The 18,452-nt window shown below is 45.9% G+C and overlaps 1 protein-coding gene across 1 annotated transcript in view; it reads right to left on the bottom strand.

The window, feature by feature from the left end:
- JAG1 (jagged canonical Notch ligand 1) overlaps window positions 1–18,451 on the bottom strand; it is a 58,610-nt gene extending 40,159 nt beyond the window's left edge. Inside the window, exons 1-3 of the mRNA XM_084824794.1 lie at window positions 17,837–18,451; window positions 16,715–17,020; window positions 3,559–3,610 (exon numbers count right to left, since the gene is read on the bottom strand). Of these exons, the coding sequence (XP_084680920.1) occupies window positions 3,559–3,610; window positions 16,715–17,020; window positions 17,837–17,914 (436 nt within the window). The 5' untranslated portion in view covers window positions 17,915–18,451. The remainder of the gene's footprint in view (window positions 1–3,558; window positions 3,611–16,714; window positions 17,021–17,836) is intronic.
- Between the last annotated feature and the right edge of the window lies 1 nt (window position 18,452).

The raw sequence follows: 18,452 nt of genomic DNA, 5'->3' as shown, positions 1-18,452 counted from the left end.
AACAGCCCTAATGTGATACTTTCTTCATAGAGCTACACGAGTTTCAAGAAGGGAAACAATACCTAGGGATAGCATAGTAGCTAAGGGCAGGAGCTAGAACAGCCTTCCCCCAACCCGGTGCCCTCCAGATGAGTTGGTTTACAACTCCCAACATCCTCAGCCAAGGGATGGTGGGAGGTGTGGTCCAACACATCTGGAGGGTGCCAGGTTGGGGGAGGCTGTGCTAAAAACTTCCCACCCACCTACCCCCATCTCTGTTATGAATTGACTGGGTGGCCTTAGGGAAGGCACCCCCAAGAGATGGGGATAATGGCAATACTTGGCTTACAAGACTGTTTTAAGGTCACAGACATGTGCGCGAGGTACTCCATACACATTAGGAAAAGTGCTCTGTTAAACTGAAGTGTTTTCATATTTGGGGGGAAACTTTGACTTAATCTGCCTTTATAACAGGTTTCATAGCTAGGCAGCAGCCTGAAAAAAGATGACCATTTTTTAAAGGGAGTTCCCAAGGAGGAACTTCAATCCAACTCAGTGCAAATGGTCATAATAGACACACCATTTAACATTAAAAGGAGGGAGTGGGGGAGAAGCAGCATGCTCACAAGCCACAAGGTTCAGAAAGCCATTTATTTTGTATCCAAGCCAAGGTGCAGCACTCACAGGAAGATTCAAAACACCATGATGTTTCAGCATCGGAAGCGAAGGGCCCCCAGGGTGTCCCCGCCTCCTCGAGTTGGATTCTTTCCTCCTGAAGAGCAAGGCCGGCTGCAGACGCAACTAATACCTCTACAGGAAAAGGCATCTATGCAACCCACACTAAACAGCACATTTGGCAAAACTGCTCCGCTTCACACAGTGTCATTCTCGCCACCAGTGTCCCATCACATTATCCATGGGAATCCCACAATTTCCATGACTGCAGATGCATGCCTTGGAGCCATTGCAAGCACACCTGCAAAAAGTGCTGTTCACGTGACAACCACATGGCATGAAAAGTCCTGTGGGATGGCTTGCGTAGAAAGAAGCGACACCAGAGAGACAACGGTGTGATCCAGTGTTTTATGTTCTACCAGGGAAAGATGGAAAGAATTCTGCAGGACAAATTCCCCAGAGTGAAACTAGGAGGACTCACCCAACATTTTCAACGTGCTCTTGTCCAAGAGATGTTCTTGATCAGCTGCACCCCATTAGCTACCACTTTGGGGAGGGGCACTGCAACCCCCATTCATTCCTGCAGGGCTTGGGCCATTTGAAGCCCACTGAGAAATGGAAGAGTAGGCCAAAACAATTCAATGTTCATAAACCCGTATGCAGAAATGACTGAAGTAGTGCCATAGTTGCTTAGGTCAAACTTAGATGCTGTTGGGGGACTCCATGAAGCTTGGCCATAACTGGACTTCCCTTGGCAGGAGGCACATCGAGCCCACCCTCATTCATGGCTTCCATGAACAGATGACAGACAGCTACGTATGCCTGTGCACTTTATTTAACCTTGCTAGTTACAGGTAAGTCTGAATATTAGACTCTTCCAGGCAGGCAAGTCATCTCCTTCCTTCTCAGATCTCCCTCCTGGGGTCAAAACCCCTCTATTTCTCTGGGTTTCTACTTCAAGGAGGTAGTCATTGTCCCGTTGCCCCTTGGCTTCCACTTACAACACTCAGGCGCAGGTAAGCTGTGGCTCAGACTGTAGGCTCTGGCCCAGGGAAGGCTGCTCATTAAAGTGGAAATGTTCTGGCTCTCAGGTGGCCCCTCGCGAAGGAAGGCTATGTCAAGGTTTTCTTCAGAGCAGAGGACTGCAGGAGGAGCTGATTGCACCCCAGCCAGAGTCTCCCATTATGCCTCAAGGGGCAACTGGATAGAAGACACCCACTGGCCTCCCTTCGCCCAAGTGTCCCTGGCTGTGCTGAGTGCCTTGTTCTCAGGGAAAGAGGCTTTTTATAAGGAAGTCCTTGTTGGTTCCTCCTGGGACAGGGTCTTCTGAGTGGGGTTCCCTGCGGCTGCCTTCTGATACCGCCTCCCTGTTATTCTTCTTTCCTGCTCTTCCCGCCTCACCACACCTTCCATGCCCTTTTTCCTCACCCATCCTCAGTCCTTCTCTGTTTCTGTCTTCTGACTCTCCAATATCCTCTGCCCAGCTTCTCCTCATTTCCTTGGGGCTTTACAGAGGCCATCCCTGCCTTTTCAGCCCCATCCCCCCTTCCTTGCTCAGCCACCACTGCTACGCATCTCCCCTCTTTGGGCCAGCTGGTGAATGAATGGTGACCCGGGGTGAAGTACGCAGTGCTGCCGGGCTATGACAACTGTCCCGGCTGGGAACCCTCGGCAGCAGGAAGGGGGCAGACTGGCCTGTTGAGCCCTGGCAGACCTCCACAGGATAGAACAGTTTTCAGGCACCTTACCCAGAGGGCCACCAAAGAGCTTCCTTCACTTGCCCCAAGATCCATAGATTTCAGCTCGACTCAAAAGTGAAATATACTTGAGAAATGCCCCCTCCACATGTTCACTTTCAGCAATGCAGGAACCTACGCGCAGCACGGGGAATGCTTATCCAGGTGGATAAATCCCTCCTCCAAGTAGATGGACCTCTCAGCTCACAGCCCAGGATCCACATGAGGGCAGGTGGGGGGAGGAGGAGGAGATCCTTCCATCTATGTGCCAATCTGAGATTCAGACATTTAGGGCACAATCCTATGCAGATAGGCGGCTGCCTCCGAACTCGGAGGCAACTGCCTATCCAATGCAGGGCAGGAGAAGCATGGAGGGGATTGTTCCCTCCATGTTCCTCCTACCCTGCATTTTCGGCTAAATAGCCGATTGCAGCTGTCTAGCCACGGGAGGGTTGAGCGGGGGAGGAGGCTGCCGTATGACACATTGGATGTCTCGTACAGGCGTTTCTGCCCTCCCTGCCCTGGCACGCCCCATTTCAGCCGCTCTGCACTCCTCTTGAGAGTGCGGAGCACGGGGCTTTTCCATGCTGCCTGCGAGGCAGCACGGAAGTGGGGAGAGCTCGGTTCTCCAGGAAACGACCTTGGAGTGTGGTCTCTGAGGTCAGTTCCTGGAAAACCAGATATCCTATGGCCGTCTAGCCGCTGACTAGCAGCCATAGGATTGCTCTCTCCAATTCCAAGGTGGCATATAGGAGCTTGCCACCCTTTTGCTGGACAATCTGACCATATTTGGATCCTCTCAAATAGAGCTCACCCTGGAATTCCGGGAAGGAAGGATTCTTTTTTCTGCAGGGAATTAAGGTCAATATAGATATGTTATACACTGTGGTGGGCAGAAAGTAGATCTCCAGCTGTTCGGGACTTCAACTCCCAGCATCCCTGACCACTGGCTACGCTGGCAGGGGCACCTGGAAACTGAAGTCCCAAACATCTGGAGATCTACCTACTGCCCACCCCCTGTTCCACAACCATGAGTCTCCTCTTTTTCATAAAGAGCCCGTGCATGCTGTTCTGATCCAGAAACACTAGAAGTGCAACTCCTTTTTCTATCAACCCGTTACCACTGCTTGCGTTTAAATAATTCCAGAAAAAAGAAGATCATACTTACTAACACTGTCGTTACTGTAATCCCAGGCCTCAACAAGCAACGTGTAGGATCTCTGCAAGATAGTAACAGATATCCGTTAGCATTTAAAAAAATGATAATAAACTCACTTGTCTAGAGCAGTTGCTATATTTTTTTTAAGTGTGCTTTATGAAAACCACTATGCATCTTCCTTAAATCTGTGTGCTCCTAATAAACATAAACAGGCAATAGATTATGGCTGAGACAAATGTGATCTCTTGCAGCTGCTTAAGCTAACTTATCCAGTCTGACTAAGCTACCTTTATCCAGTCTGACTTGAGTAATTTCAGGTGAAAGGTCTCTTATCTTTGTCATCACTAATGCATCTTACATACTGAACTAGGAAGTTCAACATCCACTGTTTTGATACCATACACAGCAAGGTGGGTTTGTCTGTTTAGTTTTAAAAGTTAAGCATACTCCAAAAAACAAACAAACAAAAAGTGGCCAGAAGAGAGTGGGGATTTTCTTTTTTTTATTTCTTTCTTTTTTTTTTAGTCAATATTCCACAAAACACTGACTTTTCCCATTCAGAAAGCCAAGCAAGGTTGCTAGGATTGCACTGTCAAGGTTCAGAACCATAATCTCCAGAGACTCGGCTTTTCAGCACCCCTTTGAACACTTTGTCTGAGCAAAGCCTTTGCTGCTCCCACAAGTATCAGGTAACGAAAGGAAAGAACTGATGAATTTGGAGGGGGGGAAGAGGAAGAGAAATGCATAAAGCAGCCTTAAAAGAAAGTACATTCCCCCACCCACCCAATCTAGTTGGGAGAGGAGAGAAGAAATGAGAGAACTACTGGACACTTGCAAACTCATTAAGCTGCCCAGTACTGCCTCCTAAATGTCAGTAATCATTGCCATACACAAGCCACACATATTCAGGTTGGAAGTGCGCCAGCTATTCTAGCTAAACCACCCTCCCTCTAACCTTGCATTGAAGAAGAAAAAGAAACACCTGTAGAGGAATCTCACCTTCTTCATTTGTCCATCCCTCTAACATTACTGAACTCCAAACAAGGAACTGTGTATGGTTCAGAAAGCTTAATTTAAGCAGCATGGGGTGTGTGTGTGTGTGTGTGTGTGTGTCCACACATCCTCTCCCCACAGTAGTACAGGAGCATAATACCTCCCATTAAGCCTAACATGAAATGCTACAAGTCTTAAGTGGTTTTACCCTATGAGATGGTAAGTTACTACAGACAAGTGTACCCCATAAATGGCAAACGTCACCCATTACTGACTACTCAAGTGTAGAATGCCAAGGCAACCCAGATCATCTAACCTTACACCAGGGGTGAGCAACGTGTGGCCCTCCAGATGTTTTGGCCTACAACTTGCATTAGCCCTAGCCAGCATAGCCAATGATAAGGGATTATGGAAGTTGTGGCCCTCCATATTTTTTAGCTTACAAGTTGCCCCACTCCTGTTTTACATAATAAAATGTAACAGGTCAGTCACTATCCTCATCTGAAGTAGCAGCCTATATTTATGTGGTCTTAAAAAAAAAAAAGGACAAATGCAGAATGTCTTTTTAAGGGCTGTGTAGTCATGCAAAGTTTAAGGTTTTTGTGGCTGGAAAGCTGAAAGATTTTACAATGACCATGTGGGATAGAAACTTGGGCACACACACCCCCATTTTCTCTGTCATACGGCTCCACAAGCCAACACATTAAGAGTGTGCCAAATATTACAGTGACCAGGTGTGTTAGGTCACTGTAGCTTTGCAGAATGTGGGAGGAGTGAAATTACATTTAAGACTATTAGCTCAGACAACAAAAAAGAAAGTTGTGACTCATAAGGTTTAAATTTGCCTTATGCCTAATGACACTGTTAGCACTTGTTATCTATCCATTTGCAAAGGTGGCAAAAGGGAATTAAGTATTACCAGAAACAAATAACATTCATGAAAGAAAAGTAAACAACTGCAAGGTGCAGGCTTAAGACTGACGGCTACTTCTGTCTTTTTCTTTCTTTTTAAAGTCAAAAGCAAATTCATTTCTCACGACTTAGCTCAGCATGCAGCCCCTGAATGAGGGAAAAAGTCTAGCTTTACCAAAAAGGAAAAAAAAAAGAAAAAAGAATAGACACAGTGCTGGACTGCAGCCTAAATATGTTTCATATTGAAAGCAGGCAAGGATTCCATTTCGTTCACTGATAACTGTGGGAAAATGAGTCGAAGAGTAAGCAAAAGTTGGGCAAGTAGAGACCTGTGCCCCATCTCACGATGAGTGGCCAACCCCCATTTTAAGGATATATATACTGCATTCGTATTTCATTAGCGCCACATTACAAGCCTTCCCCCCAAGTCACAACAGATGATGCACATTTTCTAAAAAGACACTGCAGGACCCTCAGTTCATATCATCCCCTGCCACCCCCACCCCACCCCCCGTTGGATACACAAGATGCCAGAGCCAAGCCATAAATATACATTCAGCTTAACTTGCAGGCAGTTCTACCTGTCAAGACACCCTTCCGCCTTGGATTAATTGCAGCAAACACTCAGCCTATGTCAATGCACAGAGCCACAACATGTTAGAGCAAGTTGGAAGCATACCACACAAAAACAAAGAGCCAATTATGGTCACTCATGCTACCTCCAGTCAAGAGGATGTTTTCACTGCAGCCTTGCAAAATCGTTTTCGAAGATAGTCTGTTTTAAGGCATAGCAACAGTTCCTGCTCTTTCTTAGCATTGTTTACTAGCACACCCCACCTCAGGGGGAAAAGGGAAAGTAGCGCATTTGCTACAAGTGCTACTGTTACTACATACCTGTGTCACCACGTTCCAATACTGCACAGATCTGCTCCAGCAAGTTTAAAAAAAAAATATTATTTCTTTAAACAAATAAGCATTTGTTAACTCAAGAAAGTGACTTTCTCCAAGATGGTGATTTTAACTAATCCCCCTTTTTCTCTAGCAGCAAGCATGTCCCTCATCAGCAATACCAGAACGAGTCTGACAATAATCTTTAATTGCAGCTCAAATTAAGAGTCCTGCGTCAACTCAAAAGCTTGCACATACTTTGCACCAACATGCCCAAAACAATTCACTTGGCTTAGCGAGAGGTCTCTCTGAACAGTCCTTTACGATAAAAATGGTCGCCTAAACTTCGAGTCCTGTGTTTGTGATGTCTGTTCTGTTCAAGTTGTTAGGGCACCAGAAAATCTCTAGCAGCACCCAAGTACACCCCGCCTGCCTTAAAAGCCATGCACTGCCAAGACATTAGAGGGTTAAGAGGTGTGCATCAATCCCCACTCTATAGATCAACAATTAAGATAGCCAAGGAATGCATGCATACAGCATAGAGGCTTAAATTTTCCCATGCCATGTCTGACCTCTGCACATCTTTGAATAAATACACCAGTCAGACACAAGAATTCTACATCCTGAATCTTATCCCATCAAACCAAGGTACTAGGCAACAAGTCAGCAGTAAGCTATATATGAGAGAGAGAGAGAGAGAGAGAGAGTCATACCCAATTAACGAGTGCAACTCTAACCTTGACCAGGAGGCAGAAGGCTAGCCAAACTAAAGAGGCCTCAATAACATTAAAATTCAACCAAACCTTTTAGCCTGACATTTCAGTATGGGAATGGGGGGGCGGGGAGGTCCAGACCTGTGCAGCTTGCTCAGAGTACTAAAATGCTGCATGTCAATGAAAGCTTGTTAACACACAAGGGAGGAGGGGTCATTATGGCAGATAATGAGCAAACACAAACTTTATCACATACTGCTATCCTGACAGCCTAGTTCTCACCGAGGTGGTCAACTTGTGCCTAGGTGGTGCATCTTCAGGCTCACATGGTTGGATGCCCCACCATATAAAACCCCACTCACATAGAAAACTGGATGCCAGGGGGGAGGTTGGGAAAGAATCCTTCTCTCTGACATCTCATTTACCCATGTGGAGGGAATGTGTATATGGAAAAGCATTCAATTATGTGAGCCCACACAGACAGCCTGAACTGGTACATCCCAGACATGCAAGGCCTATAACTGCTACCACACATAGTGGTAAGGAGGAGTGACAAAACACACTATCTTTGAGTGCCATGAGTGCTTTGTTCTGTGAAATCTTCTCTGTATCCTCTTCACTGCAGTGCAGGCCGCCACTTATTTGGAGCAAGTAGCAATTCCCCCCAAATGAACAGTGCAGTGGCAAACTGCCCATGTTCCTCCTACACTAACAAATGCTGATAGAGAAGGCACAATGTTATCCCTGCAATGCTGCTTTCTTCCGCAACCCTGGCTGCATCCACACAGCCAGCCACCACCAGGCTACTCAACTGCAGCCCACCCTCCAAAAAGCCATCTCAGCAGCTGAGATGACCCTGCACTGCTGTTTCCAGCAGTCATGTCACGGTGGCAGGGTCAGGGGGTACTGTGGTCCTCCAGAAATTTTGGCCTACAAAACATCTGCCACAGAGACATTTCAGAAGAGTGCCATTGCTTCTTCCCAACAAACCAGAATCCTGTCGTGCCCCATTTGTGAAAAAAGAAGAGATATACATGAGTTCATCCAGAAATAATTCAAGGGCGCGTGCACGCGTGTGCGCGCACACACACACACACACACCCCTTTCAGTTTTATAGGAATACAGGACATCCAGAGTAAACAGCCCTAATGCAGCCTCCTTCCAAAATCTGAAGCTTCCCTTTCAAGCCAAGTCATCTTATGGAAATACGTTTCCCCTTTCTATAGTCGGTGCATATCTCTGCGGCCCCGACTGCATTCCACGAGCCTGGGAAAAACAAGGATTTGAATCAGACTCTTGCTGACTGTGGTTTGCATTCCCACGCACCTCACCCTTGTTTTATTTCCCCCCCCCTTGCCCCCCCCCGAGCCATAATGCCATACTGTACTTTGTCATTCAGGTGTTATCTGAAGGTCCCAGGTTCAGGTCTGGCCCATGCTGAGTGATGCAGTGAGAGCATGTGGCGGAGCTTGATTTTCTAGCTGTCTGTAAGATCTGCTCACGCACAGCCTGGACTGCCGATGCCTGGCCTTGAGTCTGGAAAAACTAGCCTTCAACACAGCACCTCAGAAAGAATATTGGGAAACCTTTTCCATCACCCAAGCTTACTACATGTAACAGGGAAAGTCCCCCTTCTACATTTAAGGGCTATTTTACCCCCACCTTTCTACCTTGTACTCCAAGATAGCTCTCATCAGCCTCCCCTCCACTTTCCAAAATGTGTATGAGCTAGAAGAATTCCGGATAGGGTTGGGATCCAACAATGTCTGGTCAAGTTACCGACTGCCAGCATAACCAGGGACCGTATGATACCAATGGTATGCAAGTAGTTTAAATAAATACATACATATAACAGGAGCACTCCATTGCCCTTTGTCTTTTATGGTGGTGGAGATGGGCAAGCTTTACAAAGCAAGCCTTGACCAAGAAGCATAACAGGTTCTTTTTCTTGTTTTAAAGTAGTTCCTCGGCCTTTTAAGCCATGTATCCGCTTGGGGTGAAAACCCATGCATTATTTGCAAGCATATTCATGCTCCATACATCAGCTACCCCAATCCCCCAGTCCTGGGAGAAGCAGCAATGCATAGCAAGCACTTCTGCCTTTTTCCCTCACTCAGGGTGCCCGAAAGAAAAGGAGAGACACAACAGGCCCGATAGCAACTTAGGGACAAAAAAGAAATCCATCCCATTGCAAGACGAATTGGGTGGAGGAAAGCTACAGACGGGGTGGCTGCCATTACAAGATTTTTCCTCAAGCACTTCTTGAAGGAAGTACTCCCTGCGCGCACACACACACACACACACACAGCAATCTCACAGGGTGGAGGGAATTAGCAGCGCTGGGTGCAGAAACTAGTCAACTGACAAGTGTGATGCAAAGTGCCAATTTTGACTTGGCACATGGCTCCAGCAGGAAGATACCAGAGAGAAGCAAGGGTTAAGCATGGCTGGTCAACCCAGTCCTCAGGAGCCACACACGAATGCCTTAAGAAGTTGGACCAAAGCCCCTTTCGTTCCCTCCTTGTCTACTGGCAAGGCCATGTGCCAAATTACAGAAGTATTCCCTTCCCCATTCAGGGACAGGACAGCAAATCAATGAGCCAAAACTTGTTACACCCACGTCCCACGTCAACTACTTGAGCACAATGGAAGAAAAAGGCACAGGATACTTTCACTCCCCTCCTCCAACATCTTCAAGAGTAAGAAGAGCGCCAGTGACGATCTAGCTGGTTTGAGAGATTCTCAGCCAATACCAGCATAAAAACAAAAGAGCCAGGCTGGATCAGACCAAAGGCCTATCTAGTACAGCAAGGCTGGGGACCTTCAAGCTCTCCAGATGTTTGGGCCTATAGCTTCCATGACCCCTCACCATTGGCTATGGTGGCTAGGGCCGATGGGAGCTATGGCCCTCCAGATGTTTTGGACTACAAGTTGCCACCCCTGTAGTACAGCATTCGGTTCACACAGTGACCAACATCAAACCAGAGTAGTTTATGTTGAGAGTGGTTCTCTTAGTTTGCCATACTGCCTGCAGTAGGCATTTCAGAGGAACCAAAGAGGAGCGGGGTGAGCGATGTGGTAACAGTATTGGTTAGAACGTGGTGTGACTGGCAATCCTCTAGGCTCCGTAGTACTTGAGAACAGGAACAACCCAGCTGCCCAATACACACTGCTGAACATTTTGCCCTTTTTTGTTCCAAGTTCACACTACACCAAAGACACAGAACCCAGGAGCTGTGCACAGAGGCAGCAAGCCTATTGCACACACAGCAAGACCTCCACTAGTCACAACAGCAAGCTGAGAGAATATTTAACAAAACAACTTATTGGGTTCGTGCCATACTATTGCACATTCATGTCAAAGTGGGTTCGTGTTCTTGGCCCTTCCTTACAGTAGGAGCATTTCCACACACACACACACACCCCTTTAAAATGAGCACACACTAAAACCAGTCAATGCAACCCATCCTCTCTAACCCCCACCCCCCAGGCAAGCTGTGTGTGTGTGTGTGTGTGTGTGTGTGAGTGAGAGAGAGAGAGAGAGTGAGAGAGAGAGAGTGAGAGAGAGAGAGAGAGAGAGAGGACACACCACTTACCACTTTCGAGAGTGCATGCACTGCCTCTAATAAACCAAGCCGATCACTGTCCTGGCAAGCCTGCTGGAATAATGACTATCCTGTGAATACATGATGTGCTGAAGTTGCCATTGTGTGAAGCAAGTCCATGGTTTGTCTGGGAGCCAAACTATGCTATGTCTACTGCTGCTTCCTGTTGCTTGCCCTGTATTAGCATTATTTTTGGATAGGCCCTATTATGTTCTGTAATCCTCGCTGCAGTCAGGATGGCCACACTATTGTTATCAGTTAATATTAGCCATCAGTGCCTCTGTCTGGGTGGCTGGACTACAATTATTTTAGTGGCCAAACTGCTGTGCTTTAAACAAAGGGTGGAAGAGGGGGGAGAGAAAAGAAAGAAATATCTTTTTTAGACGGAACCATGGCACCTCATTTTTATCCAACATTTTCCTCACAGAGAGGTCTCATCTGCAGGAGGTTCAATAGCTTAAAAAAAAAACAAACATCTAGCCTAATATGTGGTTACAAAATTGTCTTCTCCCATCCCCCTCATCTTCAGCAAGGGAAAAACACTAAAAGCATGCTGGCCAGGATGTCTGTGGTCAGTTTAAACCCCTCAGCACTAAGAAGATTACCTGCTATTCTCAGCATTTAGCTTCTTTACCTGTTTAAAAGCATCGCTTTGATAATTAAATGCACCAGTTACAGCCGGGTGACAAGGTTAATAGACAGAATACCTAGTAGCCAGCCATGCAAAAAGTCAGGTTTTGCACCCAGCAAGCCTGGAAAAAAAAAGAAAAAAAAAAGAGGTTTCTCCCTACATACTTGAGAGAGAGAGAAAAACAGATGGCGTGTCTGATTTATTTGAGCCACTTTAACCATTTCAGTCATGCTGGGCCATTTTTAGCACACAATTAGATTCCTCCAACACACCTTAATCTATGTATAACCCCCCTTCCAAATACATCTGCCACTTCTCAGTCCATTGCCAATAAGATCTCATGCCACAGTAAAGCAGTACACTCCTAAAGCGCTGTTGTACCTTCTAACTTCAGCATGGCTTATGGAACTGGTCCTGAAACCAAGCATAAAAATCCAAAAATGTTATGTTTTCTTCATCATGCCAGTGGGTCACTCATCGACTTAATCAGGAACAAAAGCCGATGAGGTTCCAGCCTAATGCAACAGAAGTGTTCAATGGGATATACTCTCTAGTTCAGTGTGCACAGACAGAATCACAGCCTACGCTTATTCTACAAGAACACACACAAGAAAATAAAAAAGATTCAGAGTTTGCCCCCAAACTAACAGTCCAATCCTATGTAATTTAGACCACAATCCTAAAAAAAAACCACTTACACCCCATTAAATACAGTGGGACTTGCTTCCAAGTGAGCATGAAATTTATTTGGTTACACAGGATCACACAGTTAAGCCCTCTGATTTCACTGTACAAGGATCTGTGAGAGTAGGAAAGGAACAGTAGCAACTTAAGGATTCATACATTCGAAGTGAAGCTAATGGCAATGGGTGAAAAAAAAAAAATCACAGTCAGATTACAATGTACAGGCACTTTGGATTACCAGCCTCACCCAATGAGCTGCAACCAAACACTGGGAGAGTTGGTTACTTTTCAAACACTTAATGCAAACAATTATCTGCTCCACTGTAGTCTCTCATTAAAAATACCATTAGTATTTTCACATTCCACAATATTTTCCCACGATGTACTCAGTTGATTTGCTGAATGCGGGTTTTCCTGACACCATGAAATCTGTGTTTGGTACCACACATTTCACTTTCAGAAAGTTACTTTAAGCTGAGTGACTGGTCTTGCAAAGTCTGAATGGGAGACCATTCACAGGCTCAGTGATAATCTGATAGCATTTTTGCCCCTCTTTGGGTCAGAGACCATTTGACAGATCAGACAAAAGGCTTTTGGAAGGGCCATCTCCAAATAAAAGCCTAGCATAACTCAGCAAGATTTGGGTTTTCCTCAACAGCAGATCCTAGAACAAAATACGCCTTAGCAGCAAACCTCTTTGTAGAATCTTCTGAAACAGGAATACGGTTCGTTAAGTAGCTGGTTTTGTCTAGCCTTTTTGGAATACGGTTCCTTAAGTAGCTGGTTTTGTCTAGCTTTTTTCCAGCCCAAGGCTGTAAACAGGAAAACTTGTAATTTTTTTTTTTTACAATTTGCAGCAAAGCAATTGTGCTATTTTAGCACCTCATTAGATATCCAACAGTCTCACACATTTATCCCCAATTTTAGCAAACTGCAAGGCTGCCTATGTAAACCTTTCTGAAAAATAAAGACTATTTCAAGCTACCTCTGACCTCTGCTATGCTCACGGCTTGCCTCGACAACAGGAAAAACATCTTGTGCAGGCTGTAAACATTTAATGCTCGCCCTCATTTAATAATGGAGGCTGACCAATGAAACAAGGCAAGTCACACATTGGGAAGCACGGAGGGGTATCAAAAGAGACCATAGATTAATCCATTTGCACTGTGTGGCAGCAGGCTTTAAATAAAAGCACACCAATGTATGTGAACTAATAATGGGACTCCTTAGGTTTACAGAGTAAGTCTTCATATGGGGTTTTATGACAATGTCAAGAATACCCCTTGGGTAAAGAAGTGCTAAATATGCAATAGCATTTTTCTTGTATCATTTTAGCCGTTACTGCAGGTGCCGTCTCCTGGATGGCTCCTTTATTTCCGTCATGCTGGTTCGCTGCCCTTGTTCCTTAGCAACCTATTCAATCCTCTACTCTCTTAAAAGCAAATTTACAGCCCTCCATCTCCACAACCATTACTCACAAGGGTTGCAGCAAAACCCAGGCCAGGCAGTGGGAAGTTTTAACAACAAACTCCAAAGCCAAACCTAGTTCCTACCCCCATCTTAAAAAAAAAAAAAACTTAACCATTTTTATTTACTTGAGGAGGGGGGAGAAAAGAGAAGAGAAGAGAAGAGAAGAGAAGAGAAGAGGGAGGCTGAAGTGTGTTAAAAACTATTTTCAGCACAGACCATACAGAAAAAACACTTTCAGGGAAACAGGAGAAGATGCACAGTGTTTCTTACAAACAAGCTCATCCTAAAACAAGGAAATTTATTTATTCTGAATTGCCGGACTGTGGGACAGGAGGTGAATTCGAATTCAGTGCTAGCTTCTGTTGACTTGAAAGAAATTTCAATTTTGCTACAAACACGGAAGAACTGAAGACAAGCATGCCTAGGTGCCACCAAAAGGAAGGCAAGAATGGTTCTAAGAGTCACCTGGTAAGAGCAGAGCAGCTTTCCCCAAACTGGTGCCCTCCAGATGCGTTGGATACTGAGGGATGCTGAGAGATGTAGCCCAACACATCTGGAGGGCACCAGGTTGGGAGAAGCTGGAGTAGTGACCTAACCCAAGTTTCAGCAACACGAGCTAAGTTAACAAGTTCAGAACTTCGTACATTATGTTTCTGGCTACACATCCCAGGTCATGCCTGCAGATGAGCAGGCCAGGCTTAGCACAATAATGCACATGAAGCCTTTGGGAGAGGTTGACACTCACTCAAAAGCAGCAAGACTTATATCAAGAAAGAAGTTGTGTCCAGGTAGGTGAATTTTGACAGGGGGATCCCCCTCAGGGCACAATGCAGTCCTGTGGAAAATGGGACATGTGTCCACACTCGGAAATACAGCTTTTACTTGAAGGAGTGTCTTGCCAACTTAAAGTGGCTTATAGTATGTCTTTTGTTTATACACTCTCTACCTCACAATGGTTAGGAGTTAAAGACTATAGCGGGTGAACAACAGAGAGATTAGAAGTGAATCAACAGGCAGTGGTCTTTGAAACACACCTAGCAAAGTTACCTGGGGAGAGGACTCACTGGAATGCTGACTCATATCTAACTCACAGGACACACATGCTGTCCACAAAAAGAAAATTGGTGCTACAGAAAAAAATGTTTTGAAAAAGAGATGGGATGCTGTAAAAAAAGAAAGAAAAAGAGGACAGATACAGCCAAATTCTCTGTATGTTTACTCCTAAGTAAGCCCCACTGGGTTCAGTGAAGCCTACACCCAGATTAAGGCTGAAATTTTATACCCATTTACCTGGGAGTAAGCTTCATAAAACTCAGTGGGGTTACTTCCAAACAGAAATGTATAGAATTGCACTGTAAGTGTACATGGACTTGCAGCCTTACTCAAGTAATTTCAGGGTAACCGACTTCAAATGCTGCTCACTTTCACTGATGCACAAAGGATTATGTAGGAATAACCAGCTGCATGACACATGACAGATTTATATACCAAGATGAATGTATATACCTAGATGAACCTGTCCCTCAATTTAAAAAAAAAAAAGAGAGAGAGAGAGAGGAGCCAGAACCCTTAACAGAAGCACGACAGCCACTGGCAGCCCTTGAAATACCATGCATTTTTGCAAAACTTTTTTAAAATCCCTTTGATGGCATATTTGATAACCATTTTATCGCATTTCCAGAAAAACCAAACTACAAGGCTTATATGGTACTGAACACAGAATACTTTTGTGAGCTCCGCTGTTGTACTTTGTAATGCTGCCTCCTTAAAACATGCACTTGGTTTCACCCTAAAAAAAAAGGGGGGGAGTCGGGGGACAGAAACAGGGAGGACTACAAGCTGATGTTTGCTACCCAGGCAGATAGGGGGCAGTACAAGAGCACATGGCTAGCTCTTGTGTCCTGCTTTGAAATGCTGGGACTGAAAGAGGGGAAAGGGAGGAGGGCCTTGGGGATCCCTCCCACTGAATCCTCTGTGGTCTTTACTTCAGTAACATGAGCCAATAAGAAAATGTGATCTTGCGTTTGGGAGACAATAGTTGCATCTCCTCCAGAAGACAGATGAAGGGAAAAAATCCTCTTTCAAGAAGCAGCAGGAGGCAGATTCTCCACTCTAATATTATTTCAAAGTAATCAGAAAGTGCCCATTCACACCACTAGGACCTGGAATGGCTCAGAGCCCTTAATGGGGGGACATTAGATGGATTCCACATGCCTGGCCAAACGTTTAAAAGGACATTTTCCAGCTTCATCCCTGAACAGAGACACCATATTCCTGTTCTGCAGTGCAACAACTCCCCCACCCCTTCTCTGTTCTAGATAAACAGCTCCCAAATACAAAAGTAGCGCTATTCAAGACAATAATATACACACTCAGGCATTCATGACCCATATGATCATGTGCTGCCAACAATTCTCCTAGGCTGAATCAAAGGACCAAACCTTTCCCAGTACACACCCCCATTTGCAGGTATAGGTTCCTTATCCTGGCCAAGGCCAAGCAGCCATGGTCCTCCATTCCAACTCTCTCTGCAGCCTTTTCCTTGCCAGGAAAACCGAATGCTCTTAGAGAAGAGCAAGGAAGGAAGAGGTGGAGGGGAATTGGGAAGCTAAAAAGGTGCAGAGTTAAGCCTCCTGTCTTGTCTTTATTTAGTTCCCAGAGACTCTCCAGTGCTTCCAAAGCATATTAACAAGATTCTCAGAGAAGTTGGCACCACCTACAGCCAAACAGCTCCCATTAGCACCAGAGAGAACACAGAGATCCCATTAGGGAGGGCAAAAGGGCTCCCCAAGCATTCCCTTTTCTGGCAAGCTACATTTCAGCAAGGGATCTCCAGGCACTGCCCCTCCCTTTCGCCTGGGCACGAGAACTAATTGGGAAGAAAAATAAAATAAAGAGCCTGAACTTGTGACCTTTTCATGGGGGGGTGGGGGTGGCGTATGCTTTAAAAGACAGAGAGGCACACAGACATACCCAAAACACACACAGGTTTGCCCAATCCACATAAGGTTTCTGGCTGTCTAACTACAGTACTACCATATCTAAGCTAAATCACACCAAGCAATAGGTTTCTAGCCTGCAGAAGTTTGTGCAGTCAGTGGTCATGCCATATCCCTACTCTTCGGGGCTGGAAAGAGAAGGGAGATAAGCCAAGGCCTCCACCAAAAACACTCAGGGCAGCCCGCTGCCATGGAAGAGAGGGAGACACACGGACAAGAGACACACACACAGACTAGTACGGGCAAGATGCCTTATGTTATTCACTCACCGGCCAGGCAAAGTTGAAAGGGAGAACAATCCGGTTCCTGTCGTTATTCCGATTGTATTTCAAACTGAAGGTATTCCCACCGATGACTGGGGTAGATCCGGATCCAAAGCTGCAAGGGCCCCCAGCGGAAACTCGGGACTGATACTCCTTCAGGCAAACTTTAAAATAAGTATCACACTCATCTCTGGTGCATTTTCTGTCGGCTGGGTTTCGGGTCCCATCACAGCAATTCCCATTTTGCAATTCACCATTTACGTTTTGCATGGATATGATCTCAAACTCGAACTGTCCCGATGTTAGAGTCACCTGTTAAAAAAAATCCCCCCCCAAAAGAGAGAGAGGAACAAAGTGTTAGTACATGGCTTACTAAAAAATGGGGGGGGGGAGCAATAACAGATTAGCACAAACGGGGGGGAAGACTTCAATTATTCCCAGATTCAACAGGTAGAGAGAGAACAGAAAGCCAAATACACATTTCACCGCTATAATCAAAAGTTAAAAAAACACAACACGATTCCTAAACCCCAACAACGGAGGGTCATTTTGAGCTCTTGGAGGCGAATAACGTGAAACGGTCATATCTCAAGTGAGCGAAGCAAGGGAACATTAAAAACAGTAAGTACACAGCCCAGACTCACAACTAGTCGAGCCAGATGCAACACCGAAGACTATCGGTCATTAAAACACCGTTTGCAATCAGCCCTTTAAAAAACAGAACTCCTGCAGGGAAAAAGCGAAATGCAATAATCCTTCGAAAGTCTGTTATTTGGGGGGGGACGGGGACGGGGACGTTCCTCTAGAAATTAAGCAGCAGCGATTCAAATCTTGCTGCAGGAGCGTCTCTTATTTTAAGGGTGAAAGTGTTTCAAAAAGCACTCGCTGCTGCCGTTTACCCCAAGACTGTCGAGACTCCTCTCTCGCGTACAGAACGCAAATTGCTTCTCACCCCCCCCCCCTTCTTCTTCTTCTGCTTCTTCTTCCAGATTTGTAGAAACAGGAGGTGGGGGAAGAGAAGGGTAAGTGCAATTAAAAGCTTCCTTCCAAAAAAGAAGAGCAGAAAAAAGCCAGCTGCATGCAGCAAAATAACGCGAAGGGGAGAAAAGGGGGAGTCCTGCAACGTACCTTCACTCGCAAACATAACAGCGCAAGAAGAAGACTTAGGGAGAACTCCGTGAGCTGCGGTCTCTTTGATAAAAGCATGCCTCTTCCCTGCAGAGTCCCCTTCGCTCAGAGACGCTCGCAAGCTGCGCTGCTGCTCTTGCAGCCGCTGTCCGGCTCTAATATACTCCCCCAATCGAAGCACGCACGGGTGGAAGACAACACCACTTTTCAAAAGCTTTTCAATAGCGCCCAGATCTTCAATGCAAAGCAGCCCAGCCTCCTTTTATTCTCCTTGGCCTCCCTCTCCCCCTCTTTTCCTTCTCGCTCTCTCTCCCCCTTTTTTTGTATTATTAACGATGATTATTCCGGTCCCTTCCTGACCCCCCTCTCTCTCGCCCCCCTCTCTCTTTCTTTGCAGATCACTCGCCACCTCTCGATCAAGGCCACACAATAACCCGAGCGACCCCCCTCCCCACCCCCCGCGACACACACATAGACGACACCCGACGACCACGACGACGACCACGACCAACAAAATCACACCCGCACAAAACAAAAAGCCCGAGAAGGAGGGAACCGATCGCCCGTTCTGCGAACCCCACTGAACTGACTGCTTCATCTAGCTAGCCCATGGCCA

This window comes from Heloderma suspectum, chromosome 1 (assembly GCF_057233095.1).
Source record: "Heloderma suspectum isolate Gila_16-S chromosome 1, 16-S_ref, whole genome shotgun sequence".
In the NCBI taxonomy this organism is placed as follows: Eukaryota; Metazoa; Chordata; class Lepidosauria; order Squamata; family Helodermatidae; genus Heloderma; species Heloderma suspectum.
This window is presented reverse-complemented; position numbering and strand designations above follow the sequence as displayed.